This window comes from Bufo gargarizans, chromosome 7 (assembly GCF_014858855.1).
Source record: "Bufo gargarizans isolate SCDJY-AF-19 chromosome 7, ASM1485885v1, whole genome shotgun sequence".
NCBI lineage: Eukaryota > Metazoa > Chordata > Amphibia > Anura > Bufonidae > Bufo > Bufo gargarizans.
In genome coordinates, this window is record NC_058086.1 from 13,334,116 (window position 1) to 13,358,285 (window position 24,170).

The 24,170-nt window shown below is 42.3% G+C and overlaps 1 protein-coding gene across 1 annotated transcript in view; it reads left to right on the forward strand.

Moving 5' to 3' along the window:
* The window catches only part of CACNA1I (calcium voltage-gated channel subunit alpha1 I), a 917,463-nt gene that overhangs the window by 814,759 nt on the left and 78,534 nt on the right, over window positions 1–24,170 (forward strand). The window contains exons 27-31 of the mRNA XM_044301221.1: window positions 11,382–11,515; window positions 11,708–11,778; window positions 16,387–16,465; window positions 16,549–16,670; window positions 19,576–19,896. Coding sequence (XP_044157156.1) covers window positions 11,382–11,515; window positions 11,708–11,778; window positions 16,387–16,465; window positions 16,549–16,670; window positions 19,576–19,896 — 727 coding nt within the window. The remainder of the gene's footprint in view (window positions 1–11,381; window positions 11,516–11,707; window positions 11,779–16,386; window positions 16,466–16,548; window positions 16,671–19,575; window positions 19,897–24,170) is intronic.

Sequence of the window (24,170 nt, forward strand, 5' to 3'; positions counted from 1 at the left end):
AGACGCACTACTTAGATCATTCCCAAATGTCACAGGGGAACAAGTGGAAGCCCAAGGCCAAGGCAGAGGAGGAGCAACAGGTCGCCAAGGCAGCTGTGTCACGGCCAGCTCCTCTGAGGGCAGGGTTAGCATGGCAGAGATGTGGAAAACTTTTGTCAACACGCCACAGCTAACTGCACCACCACCTGATACGCAACGTGTTAGCAGGAGGCAACATTTCACTAACATAGTGGAACAGTACGTGTGCACACCCCTCCACGTACTGACTGATGGTTCGGCCCCATTCAACTTCTGGGTCTCTAAATTGTCCACGTGGCTAGAGCTTGCCTTTTAGGCTTGGAGGTGCTGGCCTGCCCGGCGGCCAGCGTTTTGTCTGAACGTGTATTCAGCACGGCAGGGGGCGTCATTACAGACAAACGCAGCCGCCTGTCTACAGCCAATGTGGACAAGCTGACGTTCATAAAAATGAACCAGGCATGGATCCCACAGGACCTGTCCGTCCCTTGTCCAGATTAGACATTAACTACCTCCCCTTAACCATATATTATTGTACTCCAGGGCACTTCCTCATTCAATCCTATTTTTTTTTCATTTTACCATTATATTGCGAGGCTACCCAAAGTTGAATGAACCTCTCCTCTGCCTGGGTGCTGGGCCTAAATATCTGACAATGGACTGTTGCATTGGTGGCTGACGTGAAGCCTGATTCTCTGCTATGGTATGAAGACTGATTCTCTGCTGACATGAAGCCAGATTGTCTGTTACGGGACCTCTCTCCTCTGCCTGGGTGCTGGGCCTAAATTTATGAAAATGGACTGTTGCAGTGGTGGGTGACGTGAAGCCTGATTCTCTGCTATGACATGAAGACTGATTCTCTGCTGACATGAAGCCAGATTGTCTGTTACGGGACCTCTCTCCTCTGCCTGGGTGCTGGGCCTAAATTTATGAAAATGGACTGTTACAGTGGTGGGTGACGTGAAGCCTGATTCTCTGCTATGACATGAAGACTGATTCTCTGCTGACATGAAGCCAGATTGTCTGTTACGGAACCTCTATCCTCTGCCTGGGTGCTGGGCCTAAATTTTTGAAAATGGACTGTTACAGTGGTGGGTGACGTGAAGCCTGATTCTCTGCTATGACATGAAGACTGATTCTCTGCTGACATGAAGCCAGATTGTCTGTTACGGGACCTCTCTCCTCTGCCTGGGTGCTGGGCCTAAATTTATGAAAATGGACTGTTGCATTGGTGGCTGACGTGAAGCCTGATTCTCTGCTGACATGAGGCCAGATTGTCTGTTACGGGACCTCTCTCCTCTGCCTGGGTGCTGGGCCTAAATTTATGAAAATGGACTGTTGCATTGGTGGCTGACGTGAAGCCTGATTCTCTGCTATGACATGAAGACTGATTCTCTGCTGACATGAAGCCAGATTGTCTGTTACGGGACCTCTCTCCTCTGCCTGGGTGCTGGGCCTAAATTTATAAAAATGGACTGTTGCATTGGTGGCTGACGTGAAGCCTGATTCTCTGCTGACATGAGGCCAGATTGTCTGTTACGGGACCTCTCTCCTCTGCCTGGGTGCTGGGCCTAAATTTATGAAAATGGACTGTTGCATTGGTGGCTGACGTGAAGCCTGATTCTCTGCTATGATATGAAGACTGATTCTCTGCTGACATGAAGCCAGATTGTCTGTTACGGGACCTCTCTCCTCTGCCTGGGTGCTGGGCCTAAATATCTGACAATGGACTGTTGCATTGGTGGCTGACGTGAAGCCTGATTCTCTGCTATGACATGAAGACTGATTCTCTGCTGACATGAAGCCAGATTGTCTGTTACGGGACCTCTCTCCTCTGCCTGGGTGCTGGGCCTAAATATCTGACAATGGACTGTTGCATTGGTGGCTGACGTGAAGCCTGATTCTCTGCTATGACATGAAGACTGATTCTCTGCTGACATGAAGCCAGATTGTCTGTTACGGGACCTCTCTCCTCTGCCTGGGTGCTGGGCCTAAATATCTGACAATGGACTGTTGCATTGGTGGCTGACGTGAAGCCTGATTCTCTGCTACGATATGAAGACTGATTCTCTGCTGACATGAAGCCAGATTGTCTGTTACGGGACCTCTCTCCTCTGCCTGGGTGCTGGGCCTAAAATTATGAAAATGGACTGTTGCAGTGGTGGGTGACGTGAAGCCTGATTCTCTGCTATGACATGAAGACTGATTCTCTGCTGACATGAAGCCAGACTGTCTGTTACGGGACCTCTCTCCTCTGCCTGGGTGCTGGGCCTAAATTTATGAAAATGGACTGTTACAGTGGTGGGTGACGTGAAGCCTGATTCTCTGCTATGACATGAAGACTGATTCTCTGCTGACATGAAGCCAGATTGTCTGTTACGGGACCTCTCTCCTCTGCCTGGGTGCTGGGCCTAAAAATCTGACAATGGACTGTTGCATTGGTGGCTGACGTGAAGCCTGATTCTCTGCTATGATATGAAGACTGATTCTCTGCTAACATGAAGCCAGATTGTCTGTTACGGGACCTCTCTCCTCTGCCTGGGTGCTGGGCCTAAATTTATGAAAATGGACTGTTGCAGTGGTGGGTGACGTGAAGCCTGATTCTCTGCTACGACATGAAGACTGATTCTCTGCTGACATGAAGCCAGATTGTCTGTTACGGGACCTCTCTCCTCTGCCTGTGTGCTGGGCCTAAATTTATGAAAATGGACTGTTGCATTGGTGGCTGACGTGAAGCCTGATTCTCTGCTATGATATGAAGACTGAATCTCTGCTGACATGAAGCCAGATTGTCTGTTACGGGACCTCTCTCCTCTGCCTGGGTGCTGGGCCTAAATTTATGAAAATGGACTGTTACCGTGGTGGGTGACGTGAAGCCTGATTCTCTCCTATGACATGAAGACTGATTCTCTGCTGACATGAAGCCAGATTGTCTGTTACGGGACCTCTCTCCTCTGCCTGGGTGCTGGGCCTAAATATCTGACAATGGACTGTTGCATTGGTGGCTGACGTGAAGCCTGATTCTCTGCTATGATATGAAGACTGATTCTCTGCTGACATGAAGCCAGATTGTCTGTTACGGGACCTCTCTCCTCTGCCTGGGTGCTGGGCCTAAATATCTGACAATGGACTGTTGCATTGGTGGCTGACGTGAAGCCTGATTCTCTGCTATGATATGAAGACTGATTCTCTGCTGACATGAAGCCAGATTGTCTGTTACGGGACCTCTCTCCTCTGCCTGGGTGCTGGGCCTAAATTTATGAAAATGAACTGTTGCAGTGGTGGGTGACGTGAAGCCTGATTCTCTGCTATGACATGAAGACTGATTCTCTGCTGACATGAAGCCAGATTGTCTGTTACGGGACCTCTCTCCTCTGCCTGGGTGCTGGGCCTAAATTTATGAAAATGGACTGTTACAGTGGTGGGTGACGTGAAGCCTGATTATCTGCTATGACATGAAGACTGATTCTCTGCTGACATGAAGCCAGATTGTCTGTTACGGGACCTCTCTCCTCTGCCTGGGTGCTGGGCCTAAATATCTGACAATGGACTGTTGCATTGGTGGCTGACGTGAAGCCTGATTCTCTGCTATGATATGAAGACTGATTCTCTGCTGACATGAAGCCAGATTGTCTGTTACGGGACCTCTCTCCTCTGCCTGGGTGCTGGGCCTAAATTTATGAAAATGGACTGTTGCAGTGGTGGGTGACGTGAAGCCTGATTCTCTGCTACGACATGAAGACTGATTCTCTGCTGACATGAAGCCAGATTGTCTGTTACGGGACCTCTCTCCTCTGCCTGGGTGCTGGGCCTAAATATCTGACAATGGACTGTTGCATTGGTGGCTGACGTGAAGCCTGATTCTCTGCTATGATATGAAGACTGATTCTCTGCTGACATGAAGCCAGATTGTCTGTTACAGGGACCTCTCTCCTCTGCCTGGGTGCTGGGCCTAAATTTATGAAAATGGACTGTTACAGTGGTGGGTGACGTGAAGCCTGATTCTCTGCTATGACATGAAGACTGATTCTCTGCTGACATGAAGCCAGATTGTCTGTTACGGGACCTCTCTCCTCTGCCTGTGTGCTGGGCCTAAATTTATGAAAATGGACTGTTGCATTGGTGGCTGACTTGAAGCCTGATTCTCTGCTATGATATGAAGACTGAATCTCTGCTGACATGAAGCCAGATTGTCTGTTACGGGACCTCTCTCCTCTGCCTGGGTGCTGGGCCTAAATTTATGAAAATGGACTGTTACCGTGGTGGGTGACGTGAAGCCTGATTCTCTCCTATGACATGAAGACTGATTCTCTGCTGACATGAAGCCAGATTGTCTGTTACGGGACCTCTCTCCTCTGCCTGGGTGCTGGGCCTAAATATCTGACAATGGACTGTTGCATTGGTGGCTGACGTGAAGCCTGATTCTCTGCTATGATATGAAGACTGATTCTCTGCTGACATGAAGCCAGATTGTCTGTTACGGGACCTCTCTCCTCTGCCTGGGTGCTGGGCCTAAATTTATGAAAATGTACTGTTGCAGTGGTGGGTGACGTGAAGCCTGATTCTCTGCTATGACATGAAGACTGATTATCTGCTGACATGAAGCCAGATTGTCTGTTACGGGACCTCTCTCCTCTGCCTGGGTGCTGGGCCTAAATATCTGACAATGGACTGTTGCATTGGTGGCTGACGTGAAGCCTGATTCTCTGCTATGACATGAAGACTGATTCTCTGCTGACATGAAGCCAGATTCTCTGTTACGGGACCTCTCTCCTCTGCCTGGGTGCCGGGGCCTAAATATCTGAGAATGGACTGTTCCAGTGGTGGGTGACGTGAAGCCAGATTCTCTGCTATGGGACCTCTCTCCAATAGATTTTGGTTAATTTTTATTTATTTAATTTTTATTTTAATTCATTTCCCTATCCACATTTGTTTGCAGGGGATTTACCTACATGTTGCTGCCTTTTGCAGCCCTCTAGCCCTTTCCTGGGCTGTTTTACAGCCTTTTTAGTGCCGAAAAGTTTGGGTCCCCATTGACTTCAATGGGGTTCGGGACGAAGTTCGGATCCCGAACCCGAACATTTTCGGGAAGTTCGGCCGAACTTCTCGAACCCGAATATCCAGGTGTCCGCTCAACTCTAATTATGACTACATGTTATTTTAACCCTTTCTTTTCTGTTGAGTTTTTGGACATTTTGCACCTCTGGTAGCTAGGATACTTTTGACATGACAAATAAAACCTAAATTACAAAGTACTAACCTGCCTTCTATACCGATATATTTTCTAAATGTAGACACCAAGACATTCTACTTAACACTTTATGCACACAGGCAACATCATTCAATTTTGTGCCTAATTATTTTTAAGATTTGCATGAAAATCAATATTAGTGGTTAAAAGTGTCACCTAAGTTATAGTCAACCATACGTCCTAAAAATAAAAGTTAAAGATGTGAAGAGTTCATACATAAGACCTATGCCTAAGTTTATAGCTGCAAATATTAATTAAATCTTCAGAACTGGAAAGATCAAAAATCTGGTTTAAGCTGACAACCTGATTATAGCAGTTGCCTTGATGGATAACCATGTCCATCTTCATGTAGCTTTGTGACAAACAGGAATTATTAAAGATTTTTAAAGATGTTGCATTTTGTGTCAGAAAATGCTGACCTCTTGGTCAACAGTGTACAATAGTGCACTCTGCAGAGTTATAAGACTAACAGTAAATGATGCGGTATGGAAACATTAATGGCAACTAAATGTTGAAAAGTATATATACAGTGAACAGTTAAGCAAGTTGAAGATGTAATGATCTCCAAAAAGTATAAAGTTAACGATGACACATTCCCTTTGCATTTAAGCAATAACATTTTTTTTTTATTCTTTACTTTTTTTAAATAACAAAAAAGTTAAATGTCCCAAACCTAAACTTTGGACACCCTGCGTGGTTAGTACCTAGTAGCACCCTGTTTGACAAGTATCAAAGCTTGTAAACACTTTTTGTAGCCAGGCAAGAGTCTTTTAATTCTTGCTTGTGGTATTTTCATTCAATCTTCCTTGCAAAAGTCTTCCAGTTCTGTTGTCTGTGAAGGTTCTCATTTATCCAGGTCATGGTATATCTGTAAAGAATAAATTAAGGCAACTGGACTTACTGTAGATTTCTTGAAAACGTTTCACTCATTTTTCCAACGAGCTTTCTCAATTCTGAGTGACTGTACAAGAATTCTCTGGGAATAAATATGTAACTGAATCAACATCTTGTAATAATACCCAGCATGGGGTCAAAGGTGTTGATTCCATTATCCTAATTGGAGTCAGTAGGTGATAATGACCTCCCAGAAAAAAGTGTCAAGATAGCATTGTATGTGGCAGACAATAGATGTCTAGCCTCTATTCAAGCTTGGCTTTTCCATTTTTACATAGATGGCCTCCTTCACACCTCGTTTGTACCAATGTTAGATTCTTGGAGCGTCTTGCATGCACTGCTGTTTTGAGGTCTATCCACAGATTTTCAATCATGTTCAGACTGTGAGGGCCATGGCAAAACCTTCAGCTTGCCCCTTTTGAGGTTGTCTATTGTGGATTTTGAGGTGTGTTTAGGATCAGTATCCATTTGTAGAAGCCATCCTCTTTTCATCTTCAGCTTTTTTACAGTTGGTGTTATGTTTGCTTCCGGAATTTGCATTGAATCCATTCTTCCTTCTACCTGTCAATTGTTCCCCATGCCATTGGCTGCAACACAATCCCAAAGCATAACTGATCCACCCCATGCTTAATGGTTGGATAGATGTTCTTTTCATAAAATTCTGTGACCATTTTTTCTCCAAACATACCCTTGCCGATAGTGGCCAAAGAGTTCTATTTTAACCTCAAAGGTCCACAGGATGTGTTTCCAAAATGTATCAGGCTTGTTTAGCTGGTCTTTGATGCTGAATTTTGTGATGATGATGCAGGAGATATTCTCTTCTGATGACTCTTCCATGTAGGCCATTTTGTGCAGTTGTTGCTGAGCAGTAGAACAATGTACCACAGCTCCAGAGTCTGCTAAATCTTCCTGATGTCTTTTGCAGTCAAGGGGGGATTCTCATTTATCTTTCTAGCAATCCTACGAGAAGTTGTTATATTGTCTTAAATTGTCCTAACCTTCCAGACCTTACCTTGACCTCCATTATTCCTCTTAACTGCCACCTCTTAACTGCCGTCTTAATTACATTTTGAACAGAGGAAATGGAAACCTGAAAATGCCTTGCTATTTTCTTATAGCCTTCTCCTGCTCTGTGGGCCTCAACCATTTTCATTTTCAGAGTGTTAGGTAGCTGGTTAGAAAAAACATGGCTACAGTTTTTTGGGACAAGGTTAAAGGAGTCTGAGTATTTATAAAGCCTTAACCCTAAGAGACTGTTTAAGGTCTAAGACCTTGGTCAAAATTATCTAAGCGCAGCAACAGTTAGGGGTGCCCAAACTTTTGCATGCCACTGTAGATACTTGCTTTTCCTATGATTCTCCCTAGCATCTGCACACTTCTCTCTATGCCTGTGAAATGATTCCTCTCACTATCCTTTTCCTGAACTAGTAAATCGCTTCTTTTCTTTTTTTTTAACAATTCGTTTTTCTTTCACTCTTCCCATCGCCTGCATACACATCTGTCCCTGAACAAAGTATGAAAGTGAATGGCAGACTCTAAGATGGCCGCCGTATTTATAGGGCCGTGACATCACCGGGCTGGCTGGCTGCTGATTGGCTGCATGCATGGCATTATGGGTCATCCCGCCTTCCCAGAGTTCCTTGCCCCATGTCTTCACACGTGTAGCCGCCATTTTAGCCGCCATTGCAGCCGACTAGCCACCATGTGCGGAAAAATTGCTATTCGTTACCACAAACCACAAGGAAATTCGTATTCGTTCAGAATCAAATTTTTCCTGAAATTCTGAATGAATTCGACTTCGTCAGCTTCGATTTGCTCATCTCTAATAAGCTTAACTCATTTTTTATTATGGTGGAGTATATGAAATCATTGAGAGACTGTGTCATCGACTAGCAAAGGGGTTGCTTCATGTCAGTAAGTAGCCTTTATCAAGTAGAGAAAGTTAATACAAGGCACTTACTAATGTATTGTGATTAACCATATTGCCTCCTTTGCTGGCTTGTTTAATTTTTCCATCACATTATACACTGCTCGTTTCCATGGTTACGACCACCCTGTAATCTAGCAATAGTGATCTTGCTTGCACACTATGGGAAAAGGCACTGGCCTCTCTGGGAGTGCACATAGGCATGCATGCGCAGCAGCTTCGACTTTGTATCTGCGCTGCAGTGGTGGCAGTGGTGGCGAGCAGTATATAATGTGATGGAAAAATGAATCAAGCCAGCAAAGGAAGCAATATGAATAATAACAATGCATTAGTAAGTGCCTTGTATTCACTTCCTCTACATAACAAATGCTATTTGCTGAAGTTAAACAACACCTTTAAAGTAGTTGTCCCATGAAAAATATCCTACCGTTTTCAAACCAGCACCTGGATCTGAATACTTTTGTAACTGCATATAATTAAAAATTTACTATAGCCACTGAGTTATTCAATAAAATGTATCTGTATAGCGCCACCTGCTGCCTGTTTCTTTTTCTTTGTCCTTCTCCCTAAGAAGGCCGCACATGCTCAGTTTCATCCTTCAACTGCTTTCTGAGCTGTGATAGGGAGACCATGGACACACACCCTGAGCCACTGCAGAAAAGACACTCCCCCTGACCTGCAGCAGAAAAGACACTCCCCTTTAGCTAATAGCTTTATATAAATCTAGTAGAGCGATGAATTGGGAGATCTCTGGATCCATGTAAGATATAGGGCTGGTTCTAGCTTTGTTTGAGGAAAGAGGTTGTCATGTAGTAAATGTTGTGTGATTTTTATTGTTTTACATTAGTCATTGGATAACCCCTTTAAATCCAGATTATTGGCGAATTATACCTGAAATGATTATTAACAAGCTGATTGATGTTGACCATGATACGAGATGTCGTTCATTAGGATTTGGTCACACTTTCTCCTCATCCCATCAGCAGAATAATGTCACTTCTTTTACTTTAATTACTTTCAAAATCCACCTGGGTATTTCGAGGATGGTGTTATCTTGTCCCTGCATGTTTTATTCATGTCATCATTAGGCTTTTATTGGCTTTATTGACAGTGCATAGTGATTGCTAACTAACTGGAACTCAGGATTCTGAAAGCAGATATTGAAAGTACTGCAATTAAGTCAGAGTCATCTGTGCAGCTGATCAGCGGGGTATATACACGGGTTAGCAGAAGATATTACTTTGCAGAATCATTTAATGATGCCCCAATCTCAGTGAATGGTATAATTAACTTTAGTGTATGTGTGGGAAATGGCACTGAATGAAGTGCCCCAGACTTGTTTGATGAGCGCCACTTGTTACAGTACGTGTAAGGCTCGTCGAGTAGCTGTCTTGCCTGCTGAGCTTCACATGCCATCAGGACAATCTGTGACACGATATTACACAGTTGCACTCTACCTGGACAGAGAACGCTCGGCTAATTAGAAGATTTAATACACTTTCCATTCAAAGGTGGAAAGAAAGAGCTGCCTGCCTGAAAGTCATTTTTCCTTCAGCATATATGATGCACTTTTTACACTGAATTGTTCTCTCTCGAGGGTAAATAAAGCGCTTTCTGGCTCATAGACAGACACTGACATAAATTTTAATGATTCCGCTATATAGTGGTAAATTATCTTGATGTTCTGTGAATTTGCTACCTACGTTTATTAAATGGTGTTATAAAATCTACACGACAGTTTCTAAATTCTATTAAAGCAAAGGGGAAGATTTATCATTGCCCTCCTCCATTTTTGCTGCCGAAAACAAAAGTGGCAAACCCTGTATTTGCAACTGTTTCAACACCACTTTAACAGAGTTTTGTCGCAAGTGGCGGAAGAGCCAGCAGGCCCTGCGCATTTATCTTCTTTTATGCTACTTTTCTAGTGTAAATGAAGATCGAAATCTACGGCAGCTATGAGCTTCCATAGAATTCCTTTTAGGAGCACTTGAAGGATGAGCCTAATTTATGAAAAGGCAAGCGCCTCGTCATAAATTAGGTACCTCTGCCAGCAGTTCAGGGGATATCAAAACCGGGGTAAAAAAGTCAGTCTTGATAAATCTCTCTTAAAAAAAATCAATTCATGAGTTTTAACAATGGTCAAATGTGGAGTGAAGAACATGACAAACTTCTGCTGGTGGTGCTCCTGCTTCCCTGATAAAGAAGAAAATGTATCTAAGGAACTGTAAAAAATAAAAAGTTCCCTTACTTGGGGTGCATTTATTATCGCCTTTACGTCAGGATTCTGGCGTTGAAAAGTCGCAAATGTTGTCACACGCTATTGTGATAAATTTGTGGTAAACCCTGCAACTTTTTGACCTTCATGCCATCTTAATTGATTTAAGATACATTTATGTATGATAATCATGATTTGAAAGTCTTTTCTATTACCTTTATTATTTTCACATGGTATTTTCATGAATTTGTATGGAGCTTATTGATGTCTTTATAAATTATGAATTTTGCATTTATATAATGATTGTTTGTTTCGCATATGCTATTTTTATGATGTATATCGGTCGCAGATTTTGTCTCAAAGCATTTTGCAGTAAAATCTTTGACTTTTCCCCACTGATGCCACTTTGCCGACAGGTCTAAAAAAGGGGGGGGGGCTGGCTTGGAGAACCATCTGATTCATCATTTTCTATGCCAGTTTTTGGCATACAAAATGACTTAACTCTACGCCAGCAAGGCAAATGGTGTAGATTTAATATTTTCATATGTACATCCTGCTGGAGGAAGCACCAACTTTATAGAGGGGCATGCCCCTCCAGATGACTTTGCCTCGTCCTCCATCAGTGTCTAGACAATTAAGATCAGCACATAAATTGCCAGTCTTAATAAATGAGCCCCATAATGTAAAATAAAGTTAGAATAACATCTACAAACTATGTATAAAAAGGGGGTTCAGGTGCAAGCAGAAGGACTAGAAGAAGCAGCATACTACCATGCGTAAAGACACACACTATCACTGAAAACAAATATTAATTGTATTACAGCCATACATTACCTCTTTGAGCACATTTTGATCAAAGTTGTGTTGGGCCCATCTACCAGCGACAAGGTGGCTTCCAACTGACTAGACCTGCACTAAAAGATTTCATACTCTTGGGCTTTTGGCCTACAAAACTCAGGGCAATGTAGAATCCAACTATATGATACTCTGATTAGAAGCACTAGGCAGATGGGCAGATAGATAGATAAATAGCGATTATGGTTTATTTCATATCAATATGTTTTTTTCATTCTACGAAGGTGGAACCAGTTGGATCTGGCCATCGTGCTCCTATCTGTAATGGGAATAACTTTGGAAGAAATTGAAATTAATGCTGCTTTGCCTATTAATCCCACCATTATCCGTATCATGAGAGTGCTACGTATTACTAGAGGTAATAAAGCAAAAAAACTGAAAGTGATTCATGATAAATAATAATTTGTCTATCTTCTTAATATGATACATTTTATCTAGTTCCACTATAAAACAGAGTAAAACACTATCACCTAATGAAGCTATCAGATGATTAGAGGCAATGCTATTTCTTTTGAGATTTAACTTGTTCTTAATGGTCTCCAATTTACAGTGTTAAAGCTGCTGAAAATGGCCACAGGGATGAGGGCGCTACTAGACACTGTCGTGCAAGCTCTGCCGCAGGTAATGAAAGGCTTAACCTCTCTACTTTGGTTGTTATATCATTCTTATGTTTTTTGGGGTTTTTTTTGGGGGGGGGAGAGATCATACAGTGATCAATTGTGCACTAGGCGTTTTATTTTATCTACCATTTACTTCTTTTTTTGCTTTTTTATTATTCTTATTTATTAAGACAAAATTGTGTCATAGATGTAAATGTCTAATAAAAATCTGATAATGAAATCCTCAAGAAAAAACCTTTAAAAGACATGGTCTAATTGCATAGTTTAAAGCAATACTCCAAGAAAGAAAAGAAAATATCATATTAACTGGGGAATGAACAGAATACTTTTCTGGTGAGCTCATCAGCAGGTTAATCTTCTGCCACCCCTTCTCAGACTACGTGATGCACTCTGTGTATTTGGTAGGCCAAAACACTTCCTGCTGCCCTCATGTGATCAGTGCTGGACAATCTTAGTGCACGGCGGTACAAGCAGGAAGTGTCTTGGACTACCGATGCGTAGTGTTCATCTTGTAGTCTGAGAAGATGCCTGATAATTTTGGATGGCAGATGAGCAGTCCAGGAATCGGCAGATCTGCAGCTGTAAAAATAAAAAGGAGGAGAGTGCTGTGTTTTTTCCCCAATTAGTGTGATTTATTTTTCTTGAACCCGAGGGTTGCTTTAAAAGAGGAAAAATAGTGTATTCAGACCATTGTCTAGAATGTATCTTCTAGTTGTTCTGGATTATTAGTGAAGTTAAAAAGTGTTATTGCCAACCAAAGACATTGTGTCATGTATAGGCACTTTATAGCTAAGGGCTCATGCACACAACCGTTGACATTTTTGTGGTTCATAAACTGCAGATCCCCAAAACACAGATACCAGACGTGGAACGTTCTGCTCTCTATAGAACTGTCCTATCCTTATCCATAAAATAGACAAAAATAGGACATGTTCTACTTTTTTGCTGGGCTGCAGAACAGACATACAGATTTTTTTTGTGGTAGTTCTATTAAAGTATTGCAATTATTTGCTGAACTTGGATGTGCAGATTTTCAGTGTTGCCCTTTCTTCTCTTTTAGCTTCCACTAGAAACTTGCCAACTCTCCCAGAATATATGAGGGTTTGGTATGAGATCTGAATTTACACAGAATTCTCCTGTGCAGTATTAGACGGGCATTAATGGGTTGTGAAAGAATTGGGGGTTTTTGGCACTGCCAAATCCCCCCCCCCCCCACCTCCTACTCGTCCATACCTGTAAAGGAAACATAACTTACCTGTTTCCCGGTGCTGGCTCCCCACTCCTCCAGACCTGTGTTGCTACTCTGAGCTCTCTCATTGTCAACAACTAGTTTGACATCACCGCAGCCAATCTCTGGCCATGGCAGAGACCGGATCCCCTTGCGTTATGTGACCATTTGTCATGATGTAAGGGGAGCTGGTCACCACTACAGGCCAGTGATTGGCTGCGGCTATGTCAAACCGGATTAAGCCCCCCTCCAAAACCATAGGACTCTGGTGTAACAGCAGCCTATGTTGATAGATAGATAGATAGATAGATAGATAGATAGATAGATAGATAAATAGATTACAGAGATTAGATAGAAAACAGCATTCCAGTTCAGCAGATGATTAAAAAGTGATTTCCACTGTAAACAAATACATTTTAGCTCAGCTATATGGATTTTTCATAATCTGCGGAGTGCTGCCTTTTTTCCTTTTGCCCAGTTATATCTTAAGGCTTACATCGTACCAAAGCAGAGCCAGAGTAATATTCAGTGCTAAAGCCTCTTTTTACTACATGGGTGTCTGTGGCACTGTTTGATGTACTTACTACACAGCGCAATGCAAGGTTACTGATCTCAGTCGTAACATGATCAAGCCTTAGGACATCCCTTCTCTGCTTTGTATACTTGTAGGCATAGCTGCAGTATGTGTTTTCTGATGGGTGTACTGTCCTGTTACACTGTGCTCTGACAACCAACTGCAGTACCTGGAATTTTCTGTTAGTCCCTTTTGCTTTCTTGATATCTTTTTTTGTTTTCTGTTTCCTTCCTTCAGCTATGCCATCTTCCCAGAGCTGCCACCTATTAGATCAATACCCCTCTTCATCTACTATCGATTGCTTCCAATCAACCATGAGCTTACCCCTAAGGGAACAGGGCTCCCCACACTAGCATAATTGACAATGAAAACTCCAGATGCGTTTCATTTTAAAGAGTTGGGGGTGACAGAAAGTGTAATGAGATTTATGTCAATCTCCTGATCGATGCGTTGGCATCGAGCAAGCCTTATTCCTGAGAATCTTAGGCAGGTGATCATTAAGGCGAGAATAAGAAAAAGACAACAACGATATCGATTTCAAAGCAGTCCACCGCACCAACATCAGGCTGTCTGATTTTTACTTCATATTCTTTCTTGCTCATGCATTAGATAATTCTCTTGAGGCCTTCACTACACACACTGGTATATTTTACCAATTTACGGACCTATCTCCGTTCTTTTCCCTTCAGTCCTTTTTCTTATTTGTTCTCTTAAAGTCACTAATAGGCACTGACGCCTCCTGTGTTCTCTATTCCTAGCAGCATCAGGATCTACGGCAGATGATGCTTTGTCTATCAGATAGCATTTTTAAGCTGTAACATATTATTGAAATATGGGATGTGTCTGATTATTTTCTGAGATCACATGAACTATGACAGATTTATCCTTTCTCAGCCATACTAAAGTTCCTGCCAACAGTGCAGTCTAACAATTTGTATTGCTATCAATCCCCTATTGATAATTAAAGACATTCCCGTCTTAACAATGTCCTTTTTCCAGAATGTCTATTGAGTTCAATTCTCATTCAAAAGTTTGCTAGGTCTTATCTACCCCAATAGTTGAGAGTTGTATAGTTTCATCTGGACCTCTGGGCTTCTACTTTGCACATACCATACCCTTGGCGTGTGCAATGGGCTCTGTCTTCTTTGTCTAGTGTCTGTTTCTAGTTTCTCCAGGAAGGCAACCCATGCCAAATCTCATATTCCACAAGTTTCGAGACCACTTTTAATTTGTATGGATTCTTCTTGCATAGATCTTTTACACGGCCAATAATCAGGTTCCTTTGGGATAATTATTGGCCCTTGTAAAAGACTTTTAAAGGGATTTTCCGCTTCCCCATATGCATTCCCAGAATAGGTCATCAATATCAGATTGAAGGCGATCTAACTCACGCTGCCCCCGCCGATCAGTTGTATGAAGAGAACGTTTAGACGCAGTTTCCTTCTTTGCACTGAAAAGGGTAAAATCGGGATTAAAATCAGCAGTATAAATTGACATGCTGCAGATTAGAAATCCGACACACAGGTCAGTTTCTGCTTTGGATTTATTTTTTTTTGCCATTTGTGACTGAGAATTGCTGAAAGCTCGATCACCTTGCTGGTCGTACTGTACAACACTGCAGATTTGCGGCATGAAAATATGCAACAGCAGATCCACAGCAAATCATCCGTCACTTCTGAGCCCAGCCTTAATAGTTCCAAGTTTTTTTTATTTTTTATTCCTCTCCTCCTCCAGCCATAGATGGTATGAAATCCACACTTACCTGCTCCGCAGTGCTTAGTTTTCACACTCCCTACTTCCTGCACCGGAGTGACTGGCCTCAGTGGTCACATATTCCAAGGGGAACGTCACTGCTGGGTTATGTGCCGTTTGAGGACAGATTGAGGCCAGTCATTGGTTACACTGGCGTATGTGACCCCATCTGTGTAGGAAGCTTACAGACAGGGACAGGAAGTTTGATTAAGCAGCAAGGGAGGTGTAAAAGAGTATTGAGGAGCAGGTAAAAAAAAAAAATGTATCCTGGTAAATCTCATTGACTTTCCTTTGAGCCTTGAATTTTTTAATGTTTCCAAGCCATTAACTCCAAATTACCAAATGGCAGCACTCCTGTTATTTACCGTAAAGGTTATCTTATGTCTGATCAGTGGCGGTGCCGGTTACGTTCATGCTTGTTAGCCCCTGTACACACTTGATATAAAGAAACTGCAGTACTCCTGTTGTCTTCAATAAGCTTGATAAAGACTGTTTGTAGTTGAAACGTTGATGCTACTTTGTGAATAAACTTCTAAGATACCGCACCTTCTGTGTCCTTCTCCCATACCATGTAGATTGTAAGCCCTCACGAGCAGGGCCCTCTCTCTGTACCAGTTTGTACCTTCTGTACCAGTTTGTAACTCGTCTTGTTTATGATTAGTGCAATTGTCTGTATTATGTATGCATACCTCTTCTCATATGTACAGCGCTATGAAATGAATGGCGCTTTAATAATAAATAATAAGAAGAAGAAGATTGTTGAAGATAACAGGAGTCATGCAGTCTCTTTATATCAAGTGTGCTTCAGAGCCATACTATTCCAGATTAATCCATGGCTTCTCACCACAAGCAGACTGAAGGCCAAGTGGTGGACCAGGAGTCATTCAGCATCAATACATTGCTTACGAAAGCATTTGCCTTTGAATGGTTTTATGTAACTCAAATGTGATACATAACAATACTTTTGCTTCTATTGTACTTAGAAAACTGTACTGTGATTTCATGTGTTCTCAAGATTTTGCGTTGTGTATAAGTTTTTGCTTTCTTCACTTCAGGTGGGAAACCTGGGTCTGCTCTTCATGCTCCTTTTCTTTATCTATGCAGCTCTGGGGGTAGAGCTGTTTGGGAAACTTGGTGAGTAATTTAAAGAAATATAATTTCTAAGCCTAAACCAGAAATTGTCAAAAACTTGTGGACACCTTGCTTTTCTACTCCAGTATGCAATGATGATCACCCTTGTGAAGGAATGAGTCGACACGCTACTTTTGAGAACTTTGGAATGGCTTTCTTGACTCTTTTCCAAGTTTCCACAGGAGATAACTGGAATGGAATAATGAAGGTAATACATTACTGTCTATGTCCGGCACTGGAATTTGTGATAATTATGTGTTATGCTCACAGACTTTGGGAAGGAGAATCTCTTCTCTTTTTTAGGAAATGTGTTGGCTGTTGAATAATTAAGGGTATTATGGATCTGCATGGTAGAAATCTGAAATATGGTGCTCTCTGTGCTCCCATACAGGTCTTTGCAAAGGAAACCAATAAAGTTTAAAGGGAACTGATAATGATAAGCTAATTACAGGATGTTCTGCTGCTGGGAGCCCCAGTAATCTAAAGTCTATGTCCGGCACTGGAATTTGTGATAATTATGTGTTATGCTCACAGACTTTGGGAAGGAGAATCTCTTCTCTTTTTTAGGAAATGTGTTGGCTGTTGAATAATTAAGGGTATTATGGATCTGCATGGTAGAAATCTGAAATATGGTGCTCTCTGTGCTCCCATACAGGTCTTTGCAAAGGAAACCAATAAAGTTTAAAGGGAACTGATAATGATAAGCTAATTACAGGATGTTCTGCTGCTGGGAGCCCTAGTAATCTAAAGAAAACTCCCCAGCAAGTGTTCAGTATCCCTGCAGTGTTACCATGGACAGACTTACACGGTACAGTCTCCATGGGAATCAATAGACTGCCTGTTTAATCACAGGTCCCCCAGAGATACCTTCAAAGATACTCTTTGTAGCTGCTCTTTGCTCTGCTTAATAGATAATGGTCCTTGAACAGGACCAATTAAATCAACTCATAGTAGTTGGCCCACAATTACTAATGTAAGTGCACCTAGTTGTAATTGCCCCTAATTTGGTTCAAATTGGCTCAATTTGATGCTTATAGTTTTTTTTTTTTAATCCACCACACACCAAGGGAACATGGCTTAACACAAAAGGGGTGTGGCTTAATTGGAAAGGGTGTGGCCTAATATGAAACACTGAGTAAAAATTTGCCACAATTCTGGTGTAAAATTATTTCAGAACGTAAGTCAACTAATATTAGAACATTAAATGAAAGTGTCTATCCCTGCAGCTAATGTATCATCCTGCCTAAGCACTGTGATACATTTAGTCTAGACAGCCTGGGGGTAATGTATTAATATGCAACTTCTTGCAACAAATTTAGAAAATGTCTCACACCATTTGTTAAATTTGTTGAATGAAAAAGTTATTGAGTTTTCCTTCTAAAAGTCTAATTATCTTTATTGCAAAGGTTCAGTCAGTTTCTACACTACCAGAGGAGTGCACTTGCGACTTTTTGGGGACTTTTTGTAGCAAAGTCGCACTGATAAATCCAGCTACAACATAGCCTCACCCACAAAATATGTAGACACTCCTTAGTAAATGTAAATTGTCAGGCATGGAGGAAATCACAGTAAAAATGGCGCAAATATGTCATAAATTTGACACAAATGCCTATTCCACCGACACTGGTTGAAAATGCAGAATCATTCCAGTTTTCTGGAGCAGCACACTCGATATATGAATATATAAGTTTAGGTTGCATTCAGAAGTGGTGGAAAAATCTGTCAATCTCTGCTCTGTGTTCTGCTGTGGAATAACGTTCTGCTATGTAAATACTTGTGTGGTCTCAATTCCTTTCAATGGGGGAAGTGCATGGAAATCTGCAACAGAATCCTCACTAATATGAGTGCGTAAAATCTGCAACAAAATCCGCACAAAAATCTGCACAAAAACCTGCACCTTTGCAAAAACCCAAACTTTTGTATTTTCTTGCAGATTTTCCACCACGTGTTAAGAAACCCTTATGCTGCTTTCACACGAGCAAGTTGTACAATCCGGACTCGGAGTGTGAGTATAAGACCGCTCCCGTCGTGAACTGCTAGCACTGCCGGGGTCGCATAGCATTATATTGATTTATGATGCTGTGTAACCCTTAGAGGTCTGGAATGTTTTGGATAACACTAACATAACTAATACTGTCACTGTTATCTAATACATTCCAGAACTATAAGGGTTACATAGCATCATAAATCAATATAATGCTATTCGACCCCGGCAGTGCTAGCAGTTCAGGACAGGTGCTGTGTTATACTCACGCTCCCAGTCTGAGTGTACAACTCGCTCGTGTGAAAGCAGCCTAAGGCTACTTTCACATAGTCAGTGTTGGATCAGTGACTTCCATCAGTGATTGTGAGTCAAAACCAGGAGTGGAGCCTACACAGAGATAAGAAGATTTTCACCTTGCCATGTTTTTGACCTTCATCTGGTTTTGGCTCACAATCACTGATGAAAATCATTGACCAAACACTGGCTTTGTGGAAGTGGCCTAAAGACCCTATTATGCGGGTAGATTATTAAGATGATCGCTAACGAGCGTACGTATGACTGCTCGTTAGTTATGATCTGGCAGTGTAATACTACTGCAGATTACCGGATAAACAAGCAAACGCTTGGTAATGGGGTACTCAGAATATTTGAACATGTTAAAAAATCCTGGTTTGTCAGCGGCAGATTGTGCCGTATAATAGGCGCTCTGCTGCCGGCAAACAATAAGACAGTATAGGGACAAGCGATGAATTAGAGATCAACCATCCCTATACTGAGGAGGAGATCGCTGCATGTAATAGCAGCAGTCACCTCCTCCAGCGAGCAGGCGTTTGACAGGAGGAAACACTTTAGTCCCGGCAATTGTCTCATCTCCTCTATCCGTCCATGTAATACTGCCTTAACTCTGGCTACCGGATTAGTAAATCTGCCCAAATCTTCCCAACTGCCAATTTTCTTGGCTTACTCATTTACATTTCAGATAATACTTGAAGACATACAGTATAACATTATTTCAGTGAAAACTGTAGCATGTAAATATAAACCTAAACTATAAATATTTTACTCTGTTGGCAACAATGAATGATATGAATTACTTGGAATCTGAAATCTTCCTTCTGATCTGCAACAGGATACGCTACGTGATTGCACCAATGATGACCGCAGCTGCTTGAGCAACCTGCAATTCATCTCTCCTCTGTACTTCGTAAGCTTTGTGCTCACAGCTCAGTTTGTTCTGATAAACGTGGTGGTTGCAGTATTAATGAAGCACCTGGATGACAGCAATAAAGAAGCGCAGGAGGATGCAGAGCTGGACGCTGAGATTGAAATGGAGTTGGCTCATGGCCTTTGTTCTCAAACATCACCTGTTTCTGCTCTTGATAATGGAGGACGGGGAGGAAGACCAGCTACAGAAGGACATCGTAACTTGAGGTGCTTTTCCCCAGCTCAGGTAAATAATACCATATTGAATATTACAAGGCTGAGTTTACACGTAGTGGATCGGGTGCAGATATTTAGCACCTACGGTAAACTCAACATTGGAGACACCACAGCGCATAGTACTTTAACCCCTTGATGACCAATCAATTTTATGCCAATTTTTTCTTTTTTTCATCAAAGCATTCTAAGAGATACAGTATAACAGTTTCATATTTTCATCAATAAAGCTAATTGATGGCCTGTATTTTGTGGGTTGAGTCTTGCCACATTTTGAGGTACAGATAATGATGTGATTTCATTTTGTACTGATTAGTTATGTTTTAGTAATTTTGCTGAATAAAACATGGGAAAAGAAACATTTTGGGGTGATGTTTTCCATCAGCATAGACATTTGGGTTCCTGATTTTTTGCTGGACAAGTTGCATTTTTTCATAATTTTTGGTATGTATAGAGGGTCATTTATCTGGATTTTTTCGCTAGTCTTTCATGGCACCTGAAAAGGCCTTGTCATAAATGATGCGCACCTCTGGCAGTCCATGCGACTGGTGTGAAATCTACTCTAGCCTTTGATTGGACTAGTTTTCACTCCACATTTATGCCTGCTTCCAGGCGTAACTGTTATTAAATTAGCCAGGGACAATGGCCTGCCCTCGCTACGCCGAAGTGGTGAGCACGGTGTAGAAATACTGTGTGCCACATATTTTTTTAAAGGGGACTTGTGACATTTTTTTACTCCAAAAACTGTTAGTAAAAAACCCCATAGCTTATTGTTTGATTTTGATCATCTTTATGAGGGTAGGGGGGAAAATAGCAATTTTCCCATTGTTACTGCAATTTTTATCTACACCATTAACATTGTGTGAGTTTTTTTTTCTGAATTGTTGAAATTACAGACGTACCAAATATCTATGGGTATTTATAAAAAAAAAAAAAAAAGTTTTTTAAATGAAAAAACTGCGTTTTTTGCAGGGCAAATTTATTTATTTGTATTTTTTTTATTATTCTTGAACTTTATTTAACCATTTCTTTGTCCCATAGTGGAATAGAAGCAATGTTGCTTACATAACACCTTCCAAAGTTTGTTGCCTTCAGTGTTCAATTGACAGACAAACTATCAACAGGTAGATGCCTCTGGTGGACCTGGGAGCTATAGTCAGGCCCTTAACTGCCATTGTAAAGCTTCAGCCCCCTGCATCCACCCATCAGGACACCGGTGGGTTGAAAGGGGAGCCCTCTTCCTCTGTCTGACTCTTAGATGCTATTGACCATGGCATTTAACAGGTTAACTCAGCCCATGAGTACGCCCTCCTCAGTGGGTACTTGCAGCATGGAGTTAGTGGGGTGACAAAAGGTTAACTGTGGCACAACTATCCTTGGGAGAAACCAGCAGACCCCACTCTTCCTCACCACATTCATGTCCTTATGTAAAGTGTCAGATTCCTCTAGACCAAACAGGCAATGAAGTAATGGGAAATAGTTAATATTCCATTTTCTTGCAGTCTGCATGGAGTAAGGAATGTGCTCCAGATGCTCAATATCTGTTAAAGATATCTCTTTTTTTCAACTCAGTGTATGAAACAAAGCTCATCTGCACAAAACGTATGCAGTACATTCAGTATATTTTTTAAATCCAGAAAGAACCACATATGGAACAGATGTTCAGTTGCAGAAATTTCTGTAACAGATATTTTATGTGAGCGTTCCCTTAGGCACTGATGTACCCCTGGATCAACACTTGCAATATGGGTATTAATTTTAGTGCTATTATGCTTGGTAATTTGCTTTGTATGGGGGATCAGTGAGTTGAGCATGACTTTTATTTTTTGATCCTTTTTAACTTTTTCGTAAAATGTGTATCAGCAGTAAAAAAAACATAACAAATCCATTCAACGTAGTGCTCCCCACCAAATGGCCCAGGTGCATCAAGATGCCCTTGAAGTCCTTAAATATTGCTCCCAAGAAACTGACTTCTGTAAATACTGTTATGCACCGGAGATGTCGTAGACATAATGAATCTTGACACCATGATGCTGGCAGTTAACAACAGACAAAGAGCCATATCAGTTTTCCATATCCTTTTATAGGCCTTTCTCCATTTATTCATGTTGTTTTTTTACTAACATATACAATATATATGCAGTGGTGTTCCTTAGTGTTGAGCGAGCATGCTCGGACGAATATCAGTTCGACTCGAGCATCGCTATGCTCGGCACATGGCGGTACTCGGCCAAGTACCGCATGTGCTCAAGCGCAATGCTCGAGTCTCCACCCTGCACGTTTTGCTAAGCAGCCAAAAAACATGCAGGTAAGTACTGCCCTCACTGTAATGCCAGTAGCCATGTTGGCTACCGGCATTACAGTGATTGGCTGGCCGGAGCATGTCATCGGGTGCTATATAGCACACGATGACGCGTGTTCGGCTCATTCTAAGTCAGGGAGAGCTGAGCATAGGAAGAGACAGACAGTGTAGGGAGTGTAATAGGACGTTTTTTTCCCCCAAAACGTTTTAGAGACCCAAAAGTCCTTGTAAGGACTATTGTGTGTGACAGCAGCAATATATGTTTTTAGCGCATCATGTGTAAGATACTGTGTAATAGGCCACTGTGGACAGTAAAATTATTCGCGCCACATCACCTGTTTAAAGTGTGCGCATCCCTAAAATATCAGTGATATCCAGTGCAGTTTTTCCATAGATGGTGTCTGCTGCGGACAGTTAAATTATCTGCGCCACATCTCCTCCTTAAAGTGTGCGCATCCCTAAAATATCAGTGACATCCAGTGTACTTTTTCCAAAGATGGTGTCCCCTGCGAACAGTTAACTTATCTGCACCACATCTCCTGTTTAATATGTGCGCATCCCTAAAATATAAATGATATCCAGTGCACTTTTGTCCCCTGTGGACAGTTAAATTATCCACGCCACATTTCCTGTTCAAAGTGTGAGCATCCCTAAAATATTAGTGACATCCAGTGCACTTTTTCCATAGACGGTGACTTCTGCGGACAGTTAAATTATCCTCGCCACATCTCCTGTTTAAAGTGTGCACATCCCTAAAATATTGCCATTACTTGATTTGGCCCTCTCGCCAAGCACACTTGAAGAGGGACATGAGATCTTGTGCCCTGATTCCCAACCTCTTGAGCATCCACAAGAACATGACAATGGGGAATGGCAATTAGTGTTTAATGAGGTGGATAATGATGAGACACAGTTGCCAATGAGTCAACCGCAATTACTGTCTCAAGAGGTTGATAAAGAGGATGAGACACAGTTGTCAATCACTGAGGTTGTGGTTAGGTCAACAAATCAGGAGGATAATCAGAGTGAGGAAGTGGAAGAGAAGGTGGTGGACGATGAGGTCACTGACCCAACCTGGGAAGGTGACAACAAGCCGAGCGAGGAGAGCAGTACAGAGGGGGAGGGATCTGCAGCAACACAACAGGCTGCAAGAGGCAAAAGGGAGAAGGCTGGCCACACCACACAGGCCCGCAACTGTTCCACGGAGCACCCCCTTGCTGCAATCTCCCTTGCCAAGGTGTAGATGTTCTGCAGTATGGTGCTTTTTTGAGGAAAGTGCGGACAACAAAAGAATAGTAGTTTGCAACCTGTGCCATACGAAAATACATCCCGCCCTGCACCTAGACCTTATCAAGCACCATCAGCGACCATATCCACTTCCATGTTCCAGCGCAGCGTACACCCATCCACCCACCCACAGGCCATAGCACTAAATACGCAACTCTCAAAATTACTGGCCATGGAAATGTTGCCATTTGGGCTTGTGGACACTGAGGCCTTCCACAGCCTCATGTCGATGGCCGTCCCTCGTTATGCAGTCCCCAGCTGCCACTATTTTTCACAGTGTGCCGTGCCAGCCTTACACCAACATGTGTCCCATAACATCACACGTGCCCTGACCACCGCAATTACTGGGAAGGTACACTTAACCACGGACACATGAACAAGTGCATTCGGCCAGGGATGCTATATTTCCCTGACGGCACACTGGGTGAACGTTGTGGAGACCGGGAACGAGTCGTACCGCGGGATGGGACAAGTGCTACATCATTCAGGGTTTCCGCTAGCACATACGTTAGTGGCTCCAACCCCCACTTCTCCTCCTCCACTTCCACCTTCGAATTATCCATGTGCAGCACCAATCAGTCATCAGTCAGTAGCTAGAAGCAGTGAAGCACTGCAGTGGGGAAGCGGCAACAGGCCGCGCTGAAGTTGATATGCTTAGGTGACAAATTGCACACCTCTGCAGAGCTGTGGCAGGGGAT